At 51.4% G+C, this 23,652-nt stretch overlaps 1 protein-coding gene across 3 annotated transcripts; it reads left to right on the top strand.

Annotated features, from left to right (window-relative positions):
* Positions 1-1,923: 1,923 nt before the first annotated feature.
* APOBEC3F (apolipoprotein B mRNA editing enzyme catalytic subunit 3F) lies at positions 1,924-16,527 on the top strand. Of its 3 annotated transcripts, XM_030915810.1 has the most exons (8): positions 1,924-2,297; positions 4,279-4,432; positions 6,249-6,528; positions 6,736-6,850; positions 10,743-10,899; positions 13,457-13,736; positions 15,160-15,306; positions 16,476-16,527. In XM_030915810.1, coding segments are annotated over exons 1-8 (1,152 nt in total). In that variant the 5' UTR covers positions 1,924-2,280; the 3' UTR covers positions 16,478-16,527. The 3 variants fall into 3 exon arrangements, with proteins under 3 accessions (XP_030771670.1, XP_030771669.1, XP_010387570.1); XM_030915809.1 differs by lacking the exon at positions 16,476-16,527 and having other exon boundaries at positions 15,160-15,528; XM_010389268.2 differs by lacking the exons at positions 15,160-15,306; positions 16,476-16,527 and adding an exon at positions 13,961-14,828.
* The last annotated feature ends 7,125 nt before the right edge of the window (positions 16,528-23,652 follow it).

The raw sequence follows: 23,652 nt of genomic DNA, 5'->3' as shown, positions 1-23,652 counted from the left end.
CTCTCACTCTGTCTCCCAGGCTGGAGGACAGTGGCGCGATCTCAGCTCACTGCAACCTCCACCTCCCAGGTTCAAGTGATTCTCCTGCCTCAGCCTCCCCAGTAGCTGGAATTACAGGCACCCACCACCACGCCTGGCTAATTTTTGTAGTTTTAATAGAGACGAGGTCTTACCATATTGGCCGCATTGGTCTCGAACTCCTGACTGTCACGTGTTTCCATACAGAAGACCACCTAAACAGGCTTTGTGTAAGCAATAAGTCCGTTTATTCACTTGGGTGTAAGAGGGCTGAGTCCGAAAAGAGAGACAGCGAAGGGAGATAGGAGAGGGGCAGCTTTATAGGACTTGGGTAGGCAGTAGAAAGTTACAGTCGAAGGTGGTCATCTGTTGTCAGCAGGGGAGGGGGTCACAAGGTGCATGGTGGGGAGACCATGAGACCCATTGTCCAGGAGAAGTGTCATAAGGTCGATTGATCAGTTGGGCAGTGCAGGAGCAAGTCATAACGGTGGAACGTCTCAAGGTTGGTTAATCAGTTAAGGCAGAAACTGGCTGTTTCACTTTTTTTGTGGTTTTTCAACTGCTCCAGACTTCTTGGCTGCTGCAGGCCATCTGGATGTATATGTGCAGTTCACAGGGGTTACAATGGCTTAGCTCTGGCTCAGAGGCCTGACACTGACCTCAGATGATCCACCTGCCTCGGCCTCCCAAAGTACTGGGATTACAGGCGTGAGCCACCGTGCCCGCCTGGGATCATATGTTACATGCATGTTTGTTCGATAAGCACGGACTGCAGCCACCTACATGAATATTCATAGCTCATCCTGTAGTCTGTTCAATACGTATGTTTAGCCAACCCCTTCAGCATAAAGCTCCTGCCCCAACCTCTCCTGCTTCTAAATGTCTGTCTCTGGTGTTTCCCGGAGGCTGCTCTTCCCAGGCTGCAGGATGGCCACCTGCAGGCTGTCACTCTTAACAAGAAATAAAGTCTCCTTTCCAAATGTATACATTGTGGCCAGGCGTGGTGGCTCACGTCTGTAATCCCAGCACTTTGGTAGGCCGAGGTGTATGGATCTCCTCAGACTGCGAGTTCAAGACCAGCATGAACAACATGGAGAAACCCTGTCTCTATTAAAAACACAAAAATTCGCCAGGGATAATGGTGGGCGCCTGTAAGCCTGACCAACAAGGAGAAACACTGTCTGTACTAAGAATACAAAAATTAGCCAGGCATAGGGGTGGCGGTCTGTAATCCCAATTACATGGGAGGCTGAGGCAAGAGAATCGCTTCAAGCTGGCAGGCGGAGGTTGCGGTGAGCTGAGCTCATGCCACTGCACTCCAGCATGGGTAACAGTGCAAGACTCCGTCTCAAAAAACAAACAAACAAAACAACCACAAAAAACAAAAGCAAGCAAACAAAAAAACCAAATGTATACCTTGTGTAATTTTTAGGTCACTGCACCATGGGAGTACACTACCAGGGAAAGGGAGCTGTGAGACCCACAGGGAGGCTCCAGACAGGCTGTCCTGGGACACCAGCCACTGCCCTTCCATGACATGGGGACAAGAGGAGGCCAGAGCTCAGCCTACCAGGGAGCAACTCCGGGCAGGAGATGGGGAAGAAGGAGAAGCAGGAAGGGAAGAGCTCAGTGCAGGGATGCACATGGCATCCTGGTGGGACATCTGAGGCCCACACCCACCTGTTGTCCCTCCCTCCCATGGTAGCCTCCGAGTGTGAAGGCCTGGGGGGAAGCAGACGCCTGACCCTTCACTCTTCCTCCCTGTCCCCATGGCTGCTGGGTGGAGACCATCTCTGGGACGATCCCTGAGGGCAGGATCCAGGAGTCCCTGCAGAGGCATCAGCCTGTCTGTCTTGAGGGTGGAGAGGCGGCTCCAGCTGGGCGGGACTACCAGGGGAGGGGCTTGTGCTCTGCTGGCTCTGCCTGGTGTGGACCCACCTCCCAGTCTCTGGCTGCAAAGACTTTCTCTTTCCCTTTGCAGTTACTTTGGGTCCTGCCACACAGAGCGGCCTGTTTTTATCAGAGGTCCCTCTGCCAGGGGGAGGACCCCAGAGAAAAACAGAAAGAGGGTCAGAGCCTGAGGAAGATACAGCATCCCAGAGCCTCCCACTCCAGCGCCAGAGCAGGAAGAGGGAGGGGCCATGACTACGAGGCCCTGGGAGGTCAGTTTAAGGAGGGCTGTCCTAAAACCAGGAGCCTGTAGCAGAAAGTGAAACCCTCCTGCTCCAGACAAAGATCATAGTCGGGACTAGCCAGCCAAGGATGAAGCCTCAGTTCAGGTACCGCTGCCTGCTCGACCCGCTGGGCCTCTCTGCTGCCCCTTCCTGCCTGGTGGCCCTGCTGGGCCTCAGCCCTGGCCTCCCCCTGCCCCAGCCCCAGCCCTGGGCTCCCTCCCTTCTGGCTCCCCTGCCCCCGCCACTCCCAGCCAGGCTCTTTGTCCTGCTCTGTGGTCGCCCCACTGCTACTTCTGAATGGGCCGCCTCCCCCACCTGCCCCAGCCCAGGCCCCCTGCTGAGACTCTCCCCCCCCCCAAAAGTCATGGCAGGGCTGGTGCTCCCTGCCCTGGGAGGGTGCTCCTTCTGTGTGCTTCCTGCCATTCCTGAACTCTGGAACTGGGAGAATTGAACCAAAGGATGATGGGAGCAATGTGGAATTTTGTTCACAGAGCTTTGATGGATTTTCTGTAAGATTTACTTTGCTTTAAATACCAAGTCTTAGGAGAGGGTGTGGGGAGGGAATGGTCTCTGAAGCACAAGATAAATCATGTCTTCCAAGGATGTCTCCACTGTGGGCAGAGGAGGATGCAGATGACCCCAAACACACACTCTTCCTCTACGATCAGCATTCACCATTTATAATGACACCAGTAACATGGATTATAGTGACTGGGCACGGTGGCTCAAGCCTGTCATCCCAGCACTTTGGGAAGCCAAGTCAGGTGGATCGCCTGAGGTCGGGAGTTCGAGACCAGCCTGACAAACATGGATAAACCCTGTCTCTACTAGAAATACATAATTAGCCAGGTGCGGTGGTGGTCGCCTATAATCCCAGCGACTCTGGAGGCTGAGACAGGAGAATCGCTTGAACCCAGGAGGCGGAGGTTGCAGTGAGCCAAGATCGTGCCATTGCACTCCAGCCTGGGCAACAAGAGCGAAATTTAGTCTCAAAAGAAAACAAAAACAAAAACAAAACAAAAAACATGGAATATATGGGGGAAAAAGCCTCAATGATCAGGAGAAATGCTTCTATTTTAAAATTTAGTAAGAAGAGAGCCCGGTCCCCAATGACTCCCTCCTGCAGGGCCGGTGATACAGAGACTGGACAGGGCTTGTCTGATAAGAGGCCCAGCCCCATCCATCCCCAGCTCTGTGGCCTGGGCAGGTTACCCCACCTCTCTGTGCCTCTGGCCCCTCCTTTGTAAGATGGGAATGGCCCCTGCAAGCCTAGGGCAGCATCACATGAGCTCATACCCACGCAACACTTAGAAGAGTGGCCTGGGCCTCAGAATTCAGTTCTACCGTGATTTAAAAATAGTAATATACTGAGGTGAAATGTCAGGAAGGAACTGGCTGAAAGGTTAAAATCTATGATATTTTCAAAAAAATATTATTATTTAAAAATATTTTATTTTTATTTATTTATTTTTTTTTTTGAGATGAATTTTCGCTCTTGTTGTCCAGGCTGGAGTGCAATGGCACGATCTCGGCTCACTACAACCTCTGCCTCCCACGTTCAAGTGATTCTCCTGTCTCAGCCTCCTGAGTGGCTGGGATTACACGCACCCGCCACCATGCCTGGCTAATTTTTGTGTTTTTAGTAGAGACTGGGTTTCACCATGTTGGTGAGACTGGTCTCAGACTCCTGACCTCAATGATCGGCCCACCTCGGCCTCCCAAAAGGCTGGGATTACAGTTATGAGCCATAATGTCCAGCCAATAACTTTATTCTCTTTTGCATTTTACTAATGCGTTGGAGAGTGGGTAGGGAGAAATACCGGGAGGGTGGGGAATGTACCCCTGGAATGACCAGAGCTGGGCCCTGAGCAGGAAGAGGTCACCCTGGTCCTGCTGCCCCTGCCAGCAGCCCCTTTTCTTGCTCTCTCCCCGGTCTTCCTGCCTGGGAAGGAATTAGAAATTCTCAGGGCTGTGGAGGGACGGGGGAGGCCCAGAGCCGTCAGGGAAGCTGTGTTTAGCGGACATCAGCGCGGAGGGCTCCTGGGAGCGCTCTCTGCATTGGCTGGTTTCTCTCTTGTGTCTTCAGAAACACAGTGGAGCGAATGTATCGACGCACATTCTTCTACAACTTTAATAACAGACCCATCCTTTCTCGTCGGAATACCGTCTGGCTGTGCTACGAAGTGAAAACAAGGGGCCCCTCAATGCCTACTTGGGGCGCAAAGATCTTTCGAGGCCAGGTACCACCCGGACTCCAATCACTTTGCAGGCAGGAGCTAAGCCAGCTGGGAAAGCAAACCACGCACTGACGAGTGAAATGCCCAGGGGCGGGCTGTCCAGGGCACCCTTCTCTCCCACACTTTCCAAGTCCGTGGCCCTGACCTTCCTGCTGGACCGTCCTGGGATCGGATCGTGGAGGGGGTTTGCCTCTGCACAAAAGGCCTTTTTTTTTTGAGACAGAGTTTCTCTCTTGTTGCTCAGGCTGGAGTGCAATGACGCAATCTCAGCCCACTGCAACCTCTGACTCCTGGGTTCAAGCAATTCTGTCGCCTCACACTCCCGAGTACCTGGGATTACAGGTGCCCACCACCATGCATGGGTAATTTTTTTTTTTTTTTGTATTATTAATAGAGACCTGATTTTACCATGTTGGCCAGGTTGGTCTTGAACTCCAGACCTCAGATGATCCACCTGCCTCGGCCTCCCAAAGTGTTGGAATTACAGGTGTGAGCCACAGTGCCAGCTTAATTTTAATATTTTATTTAATCCAATGTAGCTAACATTACTTCAACATTATTTAACATAAAGTTCTTGACAAGATAATGAAGTTTCTTTTTCTTGTCATGCTGAGTCTTTGAAATAAGCCGTATTTGGGGGGTGGCTTGCGCCTGTATCCCAGCACTTTCGGAGGCCAAGGCTGGTAGATCACCTGAGGTCAGATGTTCGAAAACCAGCATGGCCAACATGGTGAAATCCTGTCTCTACTAAAAATACAAAAAAATTAGCCAAGCAATGTGGCAGTCGCCTGTAATCCCAGCTACTTGGGAAGCTGAGGCAGGAGAATCGCTTGAACCCAGGAGGCAGAGGTTATGGTGAGTTGAGATTGCATCGTTGCACTCCAGCCTGGACAACAAGAGTGAAACTACGTCTCCACAACAACAAAAAGAGAAATGAGCAGTGTATGGTGTATTTTTCAGGTGCCCAGGTCTCTCTCTCATCAGAGCCCCATTTCAAGTGCTCAGTAACCCCCTTGGCCAGTGCCCCCCACCACATGGGAGAGCGCAAGTCCAGTGGCCTCCCCAGCAGATGGCAGGGAGGGAACAAGGCCGACCCCAGAGGGCCAGGCCACAGCAGGGACTGAGGATGTCTGCTGAATGGATGCCTGGGAGGATGGATGCCAGAGTTCACGCACGAGTCTGTGAAGAGGGCTGGGAAAACTTCCAAACGAAGGGAAGCACGTGTCTTGGTGCACCTTGTGTTGCTTCAACAGCAGGACTGAGACGGGGACATTCACAATGAATAGAAATGTGCTGGCTCGAGTTCTGGATGCTGGGAAGTTCACTGTTAAGGCACCAGCGACTTTCCAGGGCCTGTGAGCTGCACAATCACGTGGGGGTGAAGGTTGTTGCCAGAAGGTCGGGGATGCTCTAGACAGAGTGGCCTGGGATGTCGAGTCATTGCTGCTCCATGCCACAGGGACAAGAGGAAGCAGGAGTTTAGTCTGACTGGCTGCCCCTCCAGCTAGAGGGCAAGAGACAGAAAGTGGGGCTAAAGTCGCCCTTGAATAACCACAGCAGTGGCACCCACAAAGGTGCAGTCCCCACAACCTCATAGCCGCTTGTAGGTGCCACCTCTTAAGGCCATTACCATAGCAATTAACACTGAACATGAGCTTTGGAGCAGACAATCACTCAAACTAATCAGGGGGATGGAGGAAAGGAGCTTCAATGGCAAGATCCCCTGGACTCCTGTCCTGGCCCCTCCTCCCTCTGCACCACCCCTGCTTTCCTCCTGCTCCCCCTCTCAGAGCTTCTCCTGCCCCTGACCCTCTCCCAGGTGTATTTCGAGCCTCAGTACCACGCAGAAATGTGCTTCCTCTCTTGGTTCTGTGGCAACCAGCTGCCTGCTTACAAGCGCTTCCAGATCACCTGGTTTGTATCCTGGACCCCCTGCCCGGACTGTGTGGCGAAGGTGGCCGAATTCCTAGCTGAGCACCCTAATGTCACCCTGACCATCTCTGCTGCCCGCCTCTACTACTACTGGGAAACAGATTACCGCAGGGCGCTCTGCAGGCTGCATCAGGCAGGGGCTCGTGTGAAGATCATGGACAATGAAGGTGAGAGGAGGTGGGGTGAGGGGAGTGTGAGGGGATGGAACAGCATGAGAGATGGATGGATCTCCAATGCCATGGCTGGGGGCGTCCTAGGGCAGCCTACAGGGGCAGGGCCAGCGCTGACCACAACTGACAGCCAGGAGACAAGGCCTGGGAGGGCAGGACCAGGGTCAGGGGAGAGCCTGACTGCTTCCTGCCTCTTCATGTCAGAATTTGCATACTGCTGGGAAAACTTTGTGTACAATGAAGGTCAGTCATTCATGCCTTGGGACAAATTCGATGACAATTATGCATTCCTGCACAGCAAGCTAAAGGAGATTCTCAGGTGAGGGTCTCCCTCTGGCCTCATGGTCTCTCTTCTCTCACCTCCTGCTCATCCTCCTGAGGCCTCCCCTGGCCAGGCCCTCCTGCCCTCCCTTCTGCCCCGTCTGTCCTCATAGTTACACCCCCTCACCCCAACTCCTCGTGTTTCCTCCACCTCCCTGCCTCCTCCCTGCTTTCCTGGGCCCCTCCTGTGAGTGAGAGGCCCCTTTGGCCTCCAGAGTGACCTCCATCCACCCCCGAGGCCGCCCACCCCACAGCCTGGGATCCCCAACCTGGCTCCTTCCATCTCCCTGGCATAACCGAAGTTGTCGTAACACTGGACGTAAGTGGGCGTGAATATTCACAAGCCCGACAGCCAAAAGCTTTGAGCAACATCCTTCAAGGCTGACCTGAGCCCCTGAGAAGGAGCCGCCTCCGTGGAAACAGAGCTTCAGGCTTCAGCTGCCATAGAAGATGGCCCGGGCCGGGTGCCCACAGGGCAGGCATTTATTTTCTCACAGATCTGGAGGCTGCAAGTCCAGGGTGGAGGGGTGGGCGGGGCTGTGTCCTCTGTGGCCGCTTCTCCGGCCCTGTCCCCTCTGGCCATTCCTCTGTGCACCTGCAACCCTAGGGTCTATCTGCCTCTAAATGTCCTCCTTGTTTATGGTCCCCAGTCAGACAGGATTAGGGCCTACCCTAAGGACCATGAGTTAATTTAATCACCACTTTAGTGGACCTGTCTCCAAATACAGTTATCCTGTGAGGAGGTGGGGATGAGGACTTCAACATATCAATGTTGGGAAGATACAACTTACCCCATGACAACGACCCAGGGGGCTTTGGGTCAAGCTTGGGTGGTGTGTGCAGGGGTTCCCGTTCTGTGTGTCTGTCTCCCAGGAGTCCTGCCCTGACCCTCACAGTACCTCCCTTCAGACCTTGCTGCACCCTGGGCCGCACCCCATGGCTTCCCCACCCAACAGCACCCAGCCCAGCCTCCTGCTCACACCTGTCACTTCTCAAATCACCCCCACAGGATGGAGATGCAGAAAGAATCAAACACTCAGTGATCAAGGTCCCATGTGAATAAATTTTTTTTTTTTTGAAACAGCCTCTCCCTCAGTCGCCCAGGCTGGAGTGCTGTGGTGCGATCTCGGCTCACTTCAACCTCTGCTTCCCAGGTTCTAGCAATTCTCTTGTCTCAACCTCCCAAGTACCTGGGATTACAGGCACATGTCACCACACTGGCTAATATTTGTATCTTTAGTAGAGATGGGATTTTGCAATGTTGGCCAGGTGTTGAGTGAGATTTTACAAAAGATTAGGCTTGGATAATGGGAGGCTTGAGATGCCAGGAACTTTCCAGGAAGCACAATAGAAAAAGGCAACCAGGGACCAGAGAGGCCATAGAAAGAGATGATCTAAGGCCCTTGGGAGAGACGGGAACTAAGCACCTGGGTCTTAGAGAGGAAGAGCAAACTGCAAGACAGGGTGGCCGGGGACACCAGGCTCTGCCCTTTCATGATATATAGACAAGAGCTCAGCCAGCCAGGGAACAACTCTGGGCAGGAGATGTGGAAGGAAGGAGCTCAGTGTGGGAGCACGCGTGGCATCCTGAGGGGACATCTGAGGGCCACCTCCCACCCGCTATTCCTCCCTCCAATGGTGGCCTCTGAGTGTGAAGGCATGGGGGGAGGCAGACACCTGCCCCTCACTCTCCCTCCCTACCACATAGCTGCTGGGTGGGGGGCGTCCCTGAGATGATTCCTGAGGGCAGGATCCAGGGGTCCCTCCAGCGGTCCTCCCATCCAGGTGAGAAAGCAGCCTGGAGTGAGGCCTGCACTCAGATGGGCCTGGGAGGTCACTCACAGCGCAGGTGCCTCCTGGAACAAGGGCCCTGGAAGATAGAAATAGAACCCAAGCCCAGGACTAACATCAGGGCCAGGACAAGCCCGCCAAGGAGGCTGCACATGAAGCCCCAGATCAGGGACCACGGTCCGCTCTGCCCACGGGGCCTCTGCTGCCCCTTCCTGCCTGGTGGCCCTGCTGGGCCTCAGCCCTGGCCTCCCCCTGCCCCAGTCCCAGCCCTAGGCTCTCTCCCAGCTGCTTCCTCTTTTGCTCCCACTCCCAGCCATGCTGTTTGCCCTGCTATGTGGTCACCCGTCTGCAGCTTCTGAATGGGCCGCCTCCCCCACCTGCCCCAGCCCAGGCCCCCTGCTGAGACTCTCCCCAGAAAGTCACCACGGGGCTGGTGCTCCCCACCCTGGGAGGGTGCTCCCTCTGTGTGCTTCCCACCATTCCTGAGTTCAGGAACTGGGAGAATTGAACCAAAGGATGATTGGAGCAATCAGGCATTTTTTTCTCAGCACTTTGATGAAATTTCTGTAAGATTTATTTTGTTTCAACACAAAGTCTTAGGAGAGGGTGCGGGGGAGGGAATGGTCTCCGTATCAGAAAATAAGTCATTTCTTCCAAAGATGCCTCCAGTGTGAGCAGAGGAGGATGCACATGACCCCAGACACAGGCTCCTCCTCCGTAAGCACCATTCACCTTTTAGAATGACACATGTAACCTGGAATGTAGGAAAAAATATGATGATCAGGAGTAATGCTCTTATTTTAAAGTTTAGTAAGAAGAGAGCTTGGTTCCCGACAGCTCCCTGCTACAGGACCTGTGATGCAGAGGCTGCTGGACAGGGCTGGCATGGAAAGGGGCCCCAGCTCCATCCATCCCCAGCTCTGTGGCCTGGGCAGGTTACCTACCTCTCTGTGCCTCTGGCACTTCTGTAAAATATGGATGGCCCCTGCAGGCCTCAGGCATGTGCCATGAGCTCAGACATATGCAGCACTTACGAGAGTGACCTGGGCCTGCCAGGCACAGTGGCTCACGCCTGTCATCCCAGAACTTTGGGAGGCTGAGGTGGGCAGATCACGAGGTCAGGAGTTCAAGACCAGCCTGGCCAACATGATGAAAACCGATCGCTACTAAACATACAAAAACTAGTGCTGAGCACGGTGGCTCATGCTTGTAATCCCAGCACTTTGGGAGGCCGAGGTGGGCAGATCACAAGGTCAGCAGTTCAAGACCATCCTGGCTAACATGGTAAAACCCTGTCTCTACTAAAAATACAAAAAGTTAGCTGGGCGTGGTGGCACATGCCTGTAGTCCCAGCTACTTGGGAGGCTGAGGCAGGAGAATCGCTTGAAACCAGGAGGCAGAGGTTGCAGTGAGCCGAGATTGCACCACTCCTCTCCAGCCTGGTGAAAGAGTGAGACCCCATATAAAAATAAATAAATAAAAATACAAAGATCAGCCAGGCGTGGTGACACAAGCCTGTAATCCCAGCTACTCAGGAAGCTGAGGCGGGAGAATCACATCAGCCCGGGAGGTGCAGGTTGCAGTGAGCCGAGATCACGCCACTGCACTCCATCCTGGATGCCAGTGAGATTCTGTCTCAAAAAAAAAAAAAAAAAAAAAGCGAGTATTTGGTGTGATCCCAATGTAAAAATAATCATCATCATCGGACAGGTGAAATGTGAGGAAAGAATTGAGCTGAAATGTTCAAGCAACTATTTGAGGTTGGAGAGTTTTATTGTCTGTTGCATTTTCCTAATGGGTTGGGAGATGTGTGGCAGAAAAACTCGGAGGTTAAAGGTGTCCATTGGTAGACCCAGAGCTGGGGTTCCAGCTGGGAGAGGTCACTCCGGCCCTGCTGTCCCTGCCAGTATCCCCTCCTCTTTCTCTGTCCCAGTCTTCCTGCCTGGGAAAGCAGCAGACATTCTCAGGGCTGTGGAGGGATGGGGGAGGCCCAGAGCCCAGGGTGGTCCAGGGAGTGGTGTTCAGCGGGCATCAGCCCCCAGGACTCCGGGTGGGGGAGGGGGAGTCTCTGCATTGGGGTTTCTGTCTTATGCCTTCAGAAACCCAATGGAGGCAATGTATCCACACATATTCTACTTCCACTTTAAAAACCTACGGAAAGCCTATGGTCGGAACGAAAGCTGGCTGTGCTTCACCATGGAAATTATAAAGCATTGCTCAACTGTCTCCTGGAAGAGGGGCGTCTTCCGAAACCAGGTAGCACCAAAGTCCTCCTTACACCCCAAATAGGAGCTAAGCAGCTGGGAATGCAGAAAACACAAGAAGTGATGTGCCCGGTGCGGGCTCTCCTGTGTGTACTTTCCTTTTACATTTCTTTTTTTCTTTTTCTTTTTCTTTTCCTTTTTCTTTCTTCCTTTTTTTTTTTTTTTTTTTTTTTTTTTGAGACAGTCTCGCTTAATTGCCCAGACTGGAGTGCAATGGTGCGATCTTGGCTCACTGCAACCTCTGCCTCTTGGGTTCAAGCGATTCTCCTGCCTCAGCCTCCTGAGTAGCTGGGATTACAGATGCCTGCCACCACACCCAGCTAATTTTTATTCTATTTTTAGTGGAGACGGGGTTTCACCACAGTGGCCAGGTTGGTTTCGAGCTCCTGACCTCACGGGATCCACCCCCCCTTGGCCTCCCAAAGTGCTAGGATTACAGGCGTGAGCTACCGCGCCCAACCTCCTCCCACATTTTTAAGTCCATGGCCCAGATCTTCCTCCCTGACTCTCCTGGGATCGGATGGTGGAGGGGGTTTGCCTCTTCCCAAAAGGCCTTGCTTAGAGCCCAGCACCCTCACTCTTGACTTTCTTTCCCAAAATCTTGTCATGGAGCTGTGCGTCCAGCAGTCCTCGGGAAACAGCAGCTGTGGGAAGCGGGTTTCCATCCTGTCTCTGCTGTGGTGTCTGGCACTGTGTCTGGGCCAGTCACTGCTGGGCTGGTGGGGCCGCCCCCGCCACTGCCCTGATTCCTCCATGTCAAGGACACATCATCACAGGATGGTGAACCCTTGCTCCTCACCGTGCCGCCCCCACAGAGACCACTGACCTCCCACCCACCCTGTCATGTTCCACCCACCCCTGCAGTCCCCACTGCCCAGACAGGAGACTTTTCAGAGTGTGTTCAGGGAGGGAGCCGTCTGTGTTCTGGGCAGGCCTGGCCTACAGCAGTCCTGGCCTCGGAAACGCCCAGGACTCAGGAGTGAAGCACAAGTGAAGTCCCCACACGCTAAAAAGGTGGCAAGAACTGGTGGAAGACATTTTAATGTCTGCATTAGCTCAATTATCTCACATACGATTTCAACATATACTTAATATAAAATGCCTCATGAGAGATTTAAAGTTTGTCTGTTCTCACAATGAGATTTTGAAATGAGCTGTGTATTGTTCACAGGCCAACGTTTCTAATCAGGGCCCCATTTCAAGTGCTCAGTAGCCCCTTTGGCCAACCTTCAACCCCATGGGCAATGCTGGTCCAATGACCTGCGTAGCAGAAGGCAGACAGGGAACAAGGAAGACCCCCATAGGGCCAGGCCGCAGCAGGGGCTGAGGATGCCTGGTTAATGGATGCCTGGGGAACAGGATGCCAGATAATCACATATGACCTGTGACGAGACAGGGAAAGACTCAATAAAATAAAGAAGGAAGGGGCCGAGCACGGGGGCTCACGCCTGTAATCCCAGCACTTTGGGAGGCCAAGGTGGCAGGATCATGAGGTCAGGAGTTTGAGACCACCCTGGCTAATATGGTGAAACCCCATCTCTACTAAAACTACAAAAATTAGCCAGGCGTGGGGGTGCGCCCCTGTAGTCCCAGCTACCCGGGAGGCTGAGGCAGGAGAATTGCTTGAACCCGGGAGGCAGAGGTTTCAGTGAGCCGAGATCTTGCCACTGCACTCCAGCCTGGGTGACAGAGCAAGACTCCATCTCTCAAAAAAAATAAAGAGGAAGGGCCGGGTGCAGTGGCTCACGCCTGTAATCTCAGCACTTTGGGAGGCTGAGGCATGCGGATCACGAGATCAGGAGAGTGAGACCATGCTCAATAAGTCAGTGAAACCCTGTCTCTACTAAAAATACAAAAAATTAGCCGGGCATGGTGGCGGCGCCTGTAGTCCCAGCTACTTGGGAGGCTGAGGCAGGAGAATGGCTGAACCCGGGAAGTGGAGCTTGCAGTGAGTGGAGATCGCGCCACTGCACTCCAGCCTGGGTGACAGAGCAAGACTCCGTATCGAAAAAAAAAAAAAAAAAGAAGAAGAAGAAGAAAAAAGAAAAAGGAAGGACGAGGATGGAAGAAGGGGTAATTCTATGCATAAAAAGCCCTAGGGCCTACTATGTACCCAGAAAAATGAAAAGTAAAGAAAATAAGGCCGTGCATGTGGTTTACGCTCATAGTCCCAGAGCTTTGGGAGGGTGAGGCAGGAGGACGGCCTGAGCCCAAGAGTTCAAGATCAGCCTGGGCAACATGGTGAAATCCTGTCTCTGCAAAAATTACGAAAAGATTAGACAGGCGTGGCGGCACGCACCTGCAGTCCCAGCTAATCAGGATGCTGAGGTGGGAAGATTCCTCGAGCCTGGGAGGTGAAGGCTACAGTCAGCCCAGATCGCACCACTGCACCCCAGCCTGGGCAATAGAGAGAGACCATGTCCCAAAAATAAATAAACAAGGAAACGCCCTGGGGCTCCAGGCCCACCCTCTGCTCCCACTGCCCCACCCCTGCACTCCTCCTGCTCCTGGTCTGAGCTCCCCCTGACCTCCTCCTCCTCCTTCCCCAGGTTGATCCTAAGACCCATTGTCATGCAGAAAAGTGCTTCCTCTCTTGGTTCTGCGAGGACATACTGTCTCCTAACACAAACTACCAGGTCACCTGGTACACATCTTGGAGCCCTTGCCTAGATTGTGCAGGGGAAGTGGCGGAGTTCCTGGCCAGGCACAGCAACGTGAAGCTCGCCATCTTCGCCGCCCGCCTCTACTACTTCTGGGATATAGATTACCAGCAGGGGCTCCGCAGCCTGAGTGAGGAAGGGGCCTCCTTGGCGATCATGGACTGCAAAGGTGAGATGTGGTGGACTGAGGGGAGCGGGTGCGGGAGGGACAGCATGAGGGGCAGGTGGGGCTGCAATGCCGTGGGGCGGGGCAGTGTCCCCGGGAAGCCTGCAGGGATGGGGCCAGCGTCCACTGTAACTGGCAGCCAGGAAACCTGGCCTGGGAGGGGAGGGCCCCAGGGCCTGGAGAGAGGCCTGCTGGGCCCTCACTGCTTTCTCCTTGTTTTTTCTCAGATTTTAAATATTGTTGGGAAAACTTTGTGTACAATGGTGATGAGCTGTTCAAGCCTTGGAAGGGACTAAAATACAACTTTCTATTCCTGGACAGCAAACTGCAGGAGATTCTCGAGTGAGGGGTCTCCCCGGGCCTCATGGTCTATCTCCTCTAGCCTCCTGCTCATGTTGCGGGGGCTTCCCCTCCACCCTGGACCAGCTCTGCTTTTGCCTGGTCACCCTGAGCCCCTCCTGCCCTCAGGGCCATTCCACAGTGCTCCCCTGCCTCACTGCCTCCTCCCCGCTCTCCCAGGCTCTTCCTTCAGAGGCCCCTTTCTGCCTCCATGGCTACCCATCCACCCACCAAGACCCCGTTCCCTGAGCCTATGTGCCCCTAACCTGCCTTTTCCCATCTCCCCAGCATAACCAACCTTTTTTTTTTTGAGACGGAGTGTTGCTCTGTCGCCCAGACTGGAGTACAATGGCTTGATGTTGGCTCACTGCAAACTCCGCCTACCAGGTTCAAGTGATTCTCCTGCCTCAGCCTCCCAAATAGCTGGGATTACAGATGCCTGCCACCACGCCCAGCTAATTTTTTTATTTTTATTTTTTGTATTTTTAGTAGTAACTGGGTTTCACCATGTTGGCCAGGCTGGTCTTGAACTCCTGACCTCAGGTGATCCGCTCATCTCGGCCTCCCAAAGTGCTGGGATTACAGGCATAAGCAACCCCGCCCGGCCGCATAAACACATCTTATTAAACTCAACCTAGGCTGGCCGCCTTGACTCACGCCTGTAATCCCCCAGCAATTTGGGAGGCAGAGGTGGGAGAATCCCTTGAGCCCAGGAGTTCGAGACCAGCCTGGGCCACAGGACAAAGCCCCATCTCTACAAAAAAATAAATAAATAAATAAATAAATAAATAAATAAATAAATAAATAAATAAAAAGCCAGGTGTGGTTGCATGCACCTGTAGTTTAAGCTACTTGGGAGGCTGAAGTGGGAAGATTGCTTGAGCTGGGGAGATGGAGGCTGCAGGGAACTGAGATCGCACTACTGAACTCCGGTCTGCATGGCAGATTGAGACACTGCCTGAAAATAAATTCATAAATAAACTCAACCTAAATGAGTATGAATATATGTAAATTGAATACCAGAAGTTTTGAGAAACATCTTTTGTAAATTTCATCCTATGAATTGGGTCATTCATGTCCTACCCAGCTAAAACAGAAGCCAGGAGCCAGGGAGGAAAAGCAGTCAGGCCACACACCATTGCTCCCAAAATGGACTTCTCTGCAAGCCTGACTCCTGAAACTGTGCGTTGTACCCTGAAACCAGCTTTATCCACAGCTTCTGCGATAAATGGCTGTAAGTCTTGGACTCCTTGCTCCCAAAGCAGCGACTCAACAACGGAACCTCCCAGCTCCCAACCCTTCCTAGTGCTCGTGGGCTTTCCCAAAGGGCAAGAGAACATTTCTCCTTTTTTTTTGAAACGTCTCGCCTTGTAGCCCAGGCTGAAGGGCAATGGCCCAGTCTTGGCTCACTGCAAACTCCTCCTCCCTTGTTCAAGTGATTCTCCTGTTTCAGCCTCCCGAGTAGCTGGGATTACAGGCGTGCACCACCATGCCAGGCTAATTTTTGTATTTTTCATAAAAACGGATTTCATCATGTTGCCCAGGCTGGTCTTATTTTTATTTTATTTTTTGAAACAGAGTCTTGCTCTGTTCCCCAGGCTGGGGTGCAATGGTGCGATCTCGGCTCGCTGTAACCTCTGTCGCCCAGGTTCAAGCTATTCTCCTGCCTCAGCCTCCCAAGTAACTGGGATTGCATGCACGTGCCACCATGCCTGGCTAATTTTTGTGTTTTTAGTAGAGATGGGGTTTTAGCATCTTGGCCAGGCTGGTCTTGAACTCCTGACCTCGTGATCCAGCCATCTCGGACACCCAAAGTGCTGGGATTATAGGCGTGAGCCACCGGGCCCAGCTTAGGCTGGTCTTAAAATCCTGGCCTCAGGTGATCTGCCCTCCTTGGCCTCCCAAATTGCTGGGATTGCTGGTGTGAGCCACAGTGCCTAGCCTATTTCTCCTTTTTATAAAACCTGTTGCCGTCTCTGTTCTCCCTGTCATGGTGCACACCACCTGGACTGCGTGTATGTCCCAAATTACAATTCTTTCTTTGCAAATGAAAAGTGAGACTTAGAGGCTCTTCTCCACACTTTAAATTTGACTTGACATTTTCAAAGCAGATGTAAGTTATTAGAGAATGAGACTCTATAAAAATGACCCCTTCATGCTGTGGCCTCCATAGAAGATGTCCTGGACCAGGTGTCCACACAGCAGACATTTATTTTCTCGCAGATCTGGGGGCTGCAGGTCCAAGTTCGAGGGGTCGGTGGGGTTGTTTGCTTGGAGGCCGCTCCTCCTGGGTGGCAGGGAGTCTTCCAACTGTGTCCTCTGTGGCCTTTCCTGCATGCACCTGCACCTGTGGGGTCTCTGCCTCCAAATATCAACTTTTTTTTTCTTCTTTTTTTGAGACAGAATTTTGCTTTTGTTGTCCAGGCTGGAGTACAATGGCACAATCTCAGCTCACTGCAACCTCTGCCTTCCAAGTTCAAGTGATTCTCCTGCCTTAGTCTCCTGAGTAGTTGGGACTACAGGCGTGCGCCACCACGCCCAGCTAATTTTGTAGTTTTAGTAGAGATGGAGTTTCTCCATGTTGTTCAGGCTGGTCTTGAACTCGTGAGCTCAGGTGATCCACCCTCCTCAGCCTCCCAAAGTGCTGGGATTACAGATATGAGCCACCATACACAACCTCTTGTTTTTTTGAGATGGAGTTTCACACTGTTTCCCAGGCTGAAGTGCAATGGCAGGATCACTGCTCACTGCAACGTCTGCCTCCTGGGTTCAGGCAATTGTCCTACCTCAGCCTCCTGAGTAGCTGGGATTACAGATGCCCAGAACCACTCTCTGCTAATGTTTCTATTTTTAAGTAGAGATGAGGTTTCACTGAGGAAGGAGATCACCTCTCTCATTGTCTCCTGTTTCAGAAGGAAGCAAAAAGTTAGAAAGAAGCAGAAGTAAGATCAATGGCCAGACTGTTTGGCACTGCTACCTGGGCCTGGTAGTTAAAGATCAACTCCTGACCTGACCATATGTAGAAGCATTGTGAAACTCTCTGTTCTGTTCTGCTAGCCCCCACTGCTGATGTATGTAGCCCCTAGTCACATAGCCCACACTTGCACAATCTATCACAACCCTTTCATGTGGACCCCCTAGAATTGTAAGCCATTAAAAGGGCCAGAGACTTCTTCAGGGAGCTTGGATCTTAAGATGCAAGTCTGTCGATGCTCCCAGCTGATTAAAGCCTCTTCCTTCCTAAAACCGGTGTCTGAGAGGTTTTGTCTGCATCCATTCCTGCTGCATCACCATGTACACTTGAGGCCAGGCTGGTCTCAAATTCCTGACTGCCCACGTTGGCCTCCCAAAGTGCTGGGATTAAAGGCATGATTCATGACACCTGGTCAACCCCCTTTATGGACCCCAGCCAAGTTAATTTGTGCCCACACTAGAGGTCTCATTTAAATTAATCATCTCAGCCTGGCCTGGTGGCTCACGCCTGTAATCCTAGCACTTTGGGAGGCTGAGGCGGGCAGATCACTTGAAGTCAGTGTCACGCACGTCCATGTGAAGAGACCACCAACAGGTTTTGTGTGAGCTACAAGGCTGTTTATTTCACCCGGGTGCAGGTGGGCTGAGTCCGAAAAAGGAGTCAGCAAAGGGTGGTGGGATTATCATTAGTTCTTATAGGTTTGGGCTAGGTGTACAAAGTACATTCTTAAGGGTGGGGGAGAATATTACAAAGTACATTTTTTTTTTCTTTTTTTTCTTTTTTTTTTTTGAGACGGAGTCTCGCTCTGTCGCCCAGGCTGGAGTGCAGTGGCCGGATCTCAGCTCACTGCAAGCTCCGCCTCCCGGGTTTACGCCATTCTCCTGCCTCAGCCTCCCGAGTAGCTGGGACTACAGGCACCCGCCACCTCGCCCGGCTAGTTTTTTGTATTTTTTAGTAGAGACGGGGTTTCACCGTGTTAGTCAGGATGGTCTCGATCTCCTGACCTCGTGATCCGCCCGTCTCGGCCTCCCAAAGTGCTGGGATTACAGGCTTGAGCCACCACACCCGGCACAAAGTACATTCTTAAGGGCAGGGGAGACTATATTGTATCGGTTAGGGTGGGGCAGGAACAAATCACAATGGTGGGATGTCATCAGTTAAAGCTATTTTCATTTCTTTTGTGGATCTTCAGTTGCTTCAGGCCATCTGGATGTAAACATGCAGGTCACAGGAAATGGCTTAGCTTGGGCCAGAAGCCTGACATTCCTGTCTACTTATATTAATAAGAAAAACAAAACAAAATAGTGCTGCGGTGTTGGGGTGGTGAAAATTTTGGGTGATGTTTCTCAGGGCTGCTTCGAGCAGGATTAGGGCAGCGTGGGAACCTATGGTGGGAGAGATTAAACTGAAGAAATATTTTGGGGTAAGGGGTGATATTGTGGGGTTGTTAGATGGAGCATTTGTTGTATAGAATTATTGGTGATGGTCTGGATGTGGTTTTGTATGAATTGAGAAACTAAATGGAAGACACAAGGTCCAAATAAAATAAGGGGAAAAATAGTTTTTTGTTTTTTTTTTTTTTTGAGCCGGAGTCTCACTCTGTTGCCCAGGCTGGAGTGCAGTGGCACAATCTCAGCTTACTGCAATCTCCGCCTCCCTGGTCCAGGTGATTCTCCTGCCTCAGCCTCCCGAGTAGCTGGGACTACAGGCGCCCGCCATCACACCCGGCTAATTTTTTTGTGTTTTTAGTAGAGACGGGGTTTCAGCATGTTAGCCAGATGGTCTCAATCTCCTGACCTTGTGATCCGTCCACCTCGGCCTCCCAAAGTGTAGGGAGCAAGCCCCCCAAAATCTGGCCATAAACTGGCCCCAAACAAAATATCTGCAGCACTGTAATATGTTCGTAATGGTCCCAACGCCCATGCTGGAAGGTTGTGGGTTTATGGGAATGAGGGCAAGGAACACCTGGCCCACCCAGGGTGGAAAACAGCTTAAAGGCATTCTTAAGCCACAAACAATGGCATGAGCGATCTGTGCCTTAAGGGCATGTTCCTGCTGCAGTTACCAGTCCTGGGCAGGGGCAAATCCTGGAGCTTGATGTGTAGGGAAGGGAGGGGGCCTGAACAATCACTGAGGAGTAATGGAATAGCAGATGGAACACTGAGAAGTGATTTCCTTGAGGATAGATTTCCACGATGGAAAGGAAATGAGAGGTTCTAAGAGGTGTGGTAGCGACTTATAACCTACATGGAAGACGTTATGAAATGACAGAATAGAATGGGCCAGTGAGGCTGGAAGGAGATATTTTCCTTGGTCCAAGAGCCATTTGCCTTGTGTGGGAAGAGATTGATAGGTGGAAGTTTCAGTGGGCAAGTAGGTGGGAGTGACTGATGAGAAGGAGAAAAACTGGCCATGAGGGACAGAAGTTGGAACTCTAGCTGCTTCTTTAGCGTTGCCCTGAGCAATGGGATCTGATGCCTTTTGATGGCCCTTGCAGTGAATGACTCCAGCTTCCTTTGGAAGTAAAGTGGCTTTAAGGAGAGTTTTTATTAAGGAGGCATTGATGATGAGGACCCTTGCGTAGTGAGGAAACCTCTTTCTGCCCATATAACAGCATGGAGGTGCAGAATATGGAAGGCATATTTAGAGTCAGTATGAATATTGATGTGTAGTCCCTTTGCAAGAGTGAGGGCCTGAGTTAAGGCAATGAGTTTGGCTTGCTGAGAGGTAGTGGAGCAGGACAGAGTGGTAGCTTCAAGGATAGATATGGAAGATACTATAGCATAGCCTGCCTTTGCTAGTGAGTGGTGATTAGGCCTGGTGGAACTGCCATCAATAAACCAAGTGTGATCAGGGTGAGGAATGGGAAAGAAGGAAATATGGGGAAATGGAGTGAATGCCAGGTGTATCAGAGAGATACAGTCATGGGTGTTAAGTGTGGTATCAAGAATAATGTGGGAGGCCAGATTGAAGTCCAGGCCAGGAACAATGGTAATTTTCAGAGACTCAACGAAGAGTGAGTATAGCTGAAGGAGCCGGGGAGCAGAAAGTATATGCATCAGGCGTGAGGAAGAAAATAGATTTTGTAAGTTATGAGAACTGTAGAGAATGAGTTGAGCAGGAGAGGCAGGAGAATCGCTGGAATTTGGGAGGCAGAGGTTGCGGTGAGCCAAGATCATGGCATTGCAATCCTACTGGAAGACAGAATGAAACTGCATCTTAAAAAAACAAATAAAAATAAACTAATCATCCGTTGGCTGGGGGCGGTGGCTCACGCCTGTAATCCCAGCACTTTGGGAGGCCAAGGCGGGCAGATCACCTGAGGTCAGGAATTCAAGACCAGCCTGGCCAACATGGCAAAACCCTATCTCTACTAAAAATACAAAAAGTATCTGGGTGTGGTGGTGGGCACCTGTAATCCCAGCTACTCGGGAGGCTGAGGCTTGAATCACTTGAACCAGGAGGCAGAGGTTGCAGAGAGCTGAGATGGTGCCACTGCACTCCAACTTGGGTGACAGAGTGAGACTTTGTCTCCAAAAACATTAATTAATGAATTAATTAATCATCTGTTGAAAAGGACCTGTCTCCAAATACAAGCACACATTGAGGTAGAGTGGTTAGGGCTTCAATATATTGATTTTTGGGAGAAACAGGGAGACACGGCAACAAGCCATAGTCATTGTGGGTGGGCCTGAGTGGGGAGTGCAGGGGTTCCTGTCCTGTGTGTCTGTCTCCTAGGGGAGTCCTGACCTGACCCTCACAGCCCCTCCACCCAGACTTTCCTGTGTGCTCCACCCACCGCATTCCTCCTTGCACCCAACAGCACCTAGCTCTCCCTCCTGCTCATGCCCCTCCCTTCTCAAATCTCTCCCAGCAGTGTGGCTCTGGGCTAGGAAACAGCCTAGGGAATGTGATGGAGAAAGAGCCAAGAAAACACTCAGTTATCAAGTTGGTGTTTAAGTAAGATTTTCAGTAAAAAGTAGAATTGGGTACTCCATGGAGGCTTGAGATGCCCAGAGCTTTTCGAGAAAGCAGAACAGAAAGTAGAAGGGCAACCAGGAACCAGAGGGGCTAGAGAACCGGAAGCTCGAGCCCTCAGAGGAAACAGAGTAGGCACCTGGGTCTTGGGCCTGTCAACGAAAAGAGTCAAACTCTGTAAAATATTTGAAGAGATGTATTCTGAGCCAAATACCAGTGAGCATGGCCCATGACACAGCTTGAGAACATGTGCTCAAGATGGTGGGGGTGCAGCTTGGTTGTATACATTTTAGAGAGGCACGGGCCATCAATCAAATACATTTAAGAAATACAAGAGTTGGGTGCGGTGGCTCACGCCTGTAATCCCAGCACTTTGGGAGGCTGAGGCAGGTGGATCACGAGGTCAGGAGTTCAAGACTACCCTTGCCAACATAGTGAAACCTCGTCTCTACTAAAGATACAAAAAATTAGCCAAGTGTGGTGGTGTGCACCTGTAATCCCAGCTACTTGGGATACTGAGGCAGGAGAATTGTGTGAATCCAGGAGGCAGAGGTTGCAGTAAGCCAAGACCATGCCACTGCACTCCAGCCTGGGCAACAGAGCAAGACTCCGTCTCAAATAAAAAAAAAAAAAGAAAAGGCCAGGCATGGCGCCTCGTGCCTGTAATCCCCGCACTTTGGGAGGCCGAGGTGGGCAGATCATGAGGTCAGGAGTTCGAGACCAGTCTGGCCAACATAGTGAAACCCCATCTCTACTAAAAATACACAAAACGTTAGCCGGGCGTGGTGGTGTGCACCTGTAATCTCAGCTACTCAGTGGGCTGAGACAGGAGAATGGCGTGAACCCGGGAGGTGGGGGTTGCAGTGAGCCGAGGTCACACCACTGCACTCCAGCCTGGGGAACAGAGCGAGACTCCGTCTCAAAAAAAAAAAAAAAGTATAAAGAAAGAAAAAAAAAAAAAGAAAGAAAAACAAAAACATTGAGTTTAGTCCAGAAAGGTCAGACGACTCAAAGTGAGGGAAAGGGAGGTGGGGGGCTTCCAGGCTACAGGTAAATTTAAACATTTTCTGGTTGACGATTGGGTGAGTTTGTCTAGAGACCTGGCATCCACAGAAAGGAAATGTTCAGGTTAAGATAAAAGATTGTGGAGACCAAGGTTCTTTTGAAGTCTCATAGTGGCTGCCCTTAGAGACAATAGATGACAAATGTTTCCCATTCAGGTCTTTAAAAGGTGCAATTAATTAATCTGTTTAGGACTGGGAGGGCCTAGAAGAAAAGATCCAGCTATATTAATAGAGATTCTTTACAGATGCAAACTTTCCCCCACGAAGGACAACTTTGCATGGCCTTTTCAAGATACGGCAAAGAAACATGTTTTGGGGTAAAATATTTTGTCTTTCTTCTCTGTCACATAATGTTGTGCCTGAGTCAGATTGGAAAGTAACTCACAATATATAGGGTTAAATAAAACCCATCTGTGCCAGGCACGGTCGCTCATATCTGTAATCCCAGCACTTTGGGAGGCCGAGGCAGGTGGATCACCTGAGGTCAGGAGTTTGAGACCAGCCTGGCCAACATGGTGAAACCCCATCTCTACTAAAAATGCAAAAATTAACCAGGCGTGGTGGCGGGCACCTATAATGCCAGCTACTTGGGAGGCTAAGACAGGAGAATCGCTTGAACCCGGGAGGCAGAGGTTGCAGTGAGCCGAGACTGCACCATTGCACTCCAGCCTGGGCAAGAAGAGTGAAACTCGGTCTCAATTACAATACAACAAAATAAAATAAAAATAGAACCCCTCTGACGAGGATGTGTGGTTTGTAAGGCATGAGTCCCCAGACCCCTTAGATAGGATTCTGGGCAAGATTAAATACAAACAAATCAGAGCTTAGTCTTCAGGCCTATGAAGTAAAAATAAAATCTTTACCCCTCCCCCTCCCCCAGATCCCCTCACCAGCTTTGGCCCCTATTGGCCAAGGGTATCTCAGAAAAACCTTAAAACTGAGTTCCCGGGTGTGATGGGAGGGGAGGTCAGGCACGCCTCATTATCACCCCGCCCTTTGCAGTTTAGACACAACTGACCAGCGGTAATGTTAAAACAGAATCGTAAGACGGGCAGAACCAGAACAGACTCTTCATGGCAATAAGATACCAAATCACAACCAGGACCTCAGGCCGTGCCAGGCAAGGGTGAGGTCACACATCCCACACTTCAACAGTAAACTCTGTTCTGCCTGCCACAGAGTTTTTCTTTTGCTCTAGCAGCTAAACAAGCACTGCCTCCAAGTAAAGATGAAAACAATCACAGCTCATCCAGCGTCCTGACACGGAGCCACAGAGCCCCTGCTCCACAGCCCTCATTCCTGCTTTCCCTGCACAAGAGACTGATTTCAGTGACTTTCTCCAGATCAGAAGACCATGGACCACAGACCATGGACCACGGACTGGTTCTGCGTGGTTTACAGACCTTGCAAATTTCGGTGCCTTCATGTCCTGAAAGGACCTTTCACGGGTGTCCGTGTGAAGAGATCACCAAACAGGCTTTGTGTGAGCAATAAAGCTTTTTAATCACTGGGTGCAGGCGGGCTGAGTCCGAAAGAGAGTCAGTGAAGGGAGATACGGGTGGGG

Source organism: Rhinopithecus roxellana, chromosome 13 (genome assembly GCF_007565055.1).
Source record: "Rhinopithecus roxellana isolate Shanxi Qingling chromosome 13, ASM756505v1, whole genome shotgun sequence".
NCBI lineage: Eukaryota > Metazoa > Chordata > Mammalia > Primates > Cercopithecidae > Rhinopithecus > Rhinopithecus roxellana.
The sequence above is the reverse complement of the archived record's forward strand: the minus strand, read 5'-3'. Positions and strand labels throughout refer to the sequence as shown.

Excerpts from the sequence above, each read along its gene's own strand:
- APOBEC3F (XM_030915809.1), top strand. Across the intron at positions 4,433-6,248 it reads CAAAGATCTTTCGAGGCCAG|GTGTATTTCGAGCCTCAGTA; the intron begins GTACCACCCGGA and ends ACCCTCTCCCAG. Across the intron at positions 6,851-10,742 it reads AAGCTAAAGGAGATTCTCAG|AAACCCAATGGAGGCAATGT; the intron begins GTGAGGGTCTCC and ends TTATGCCTTCAG.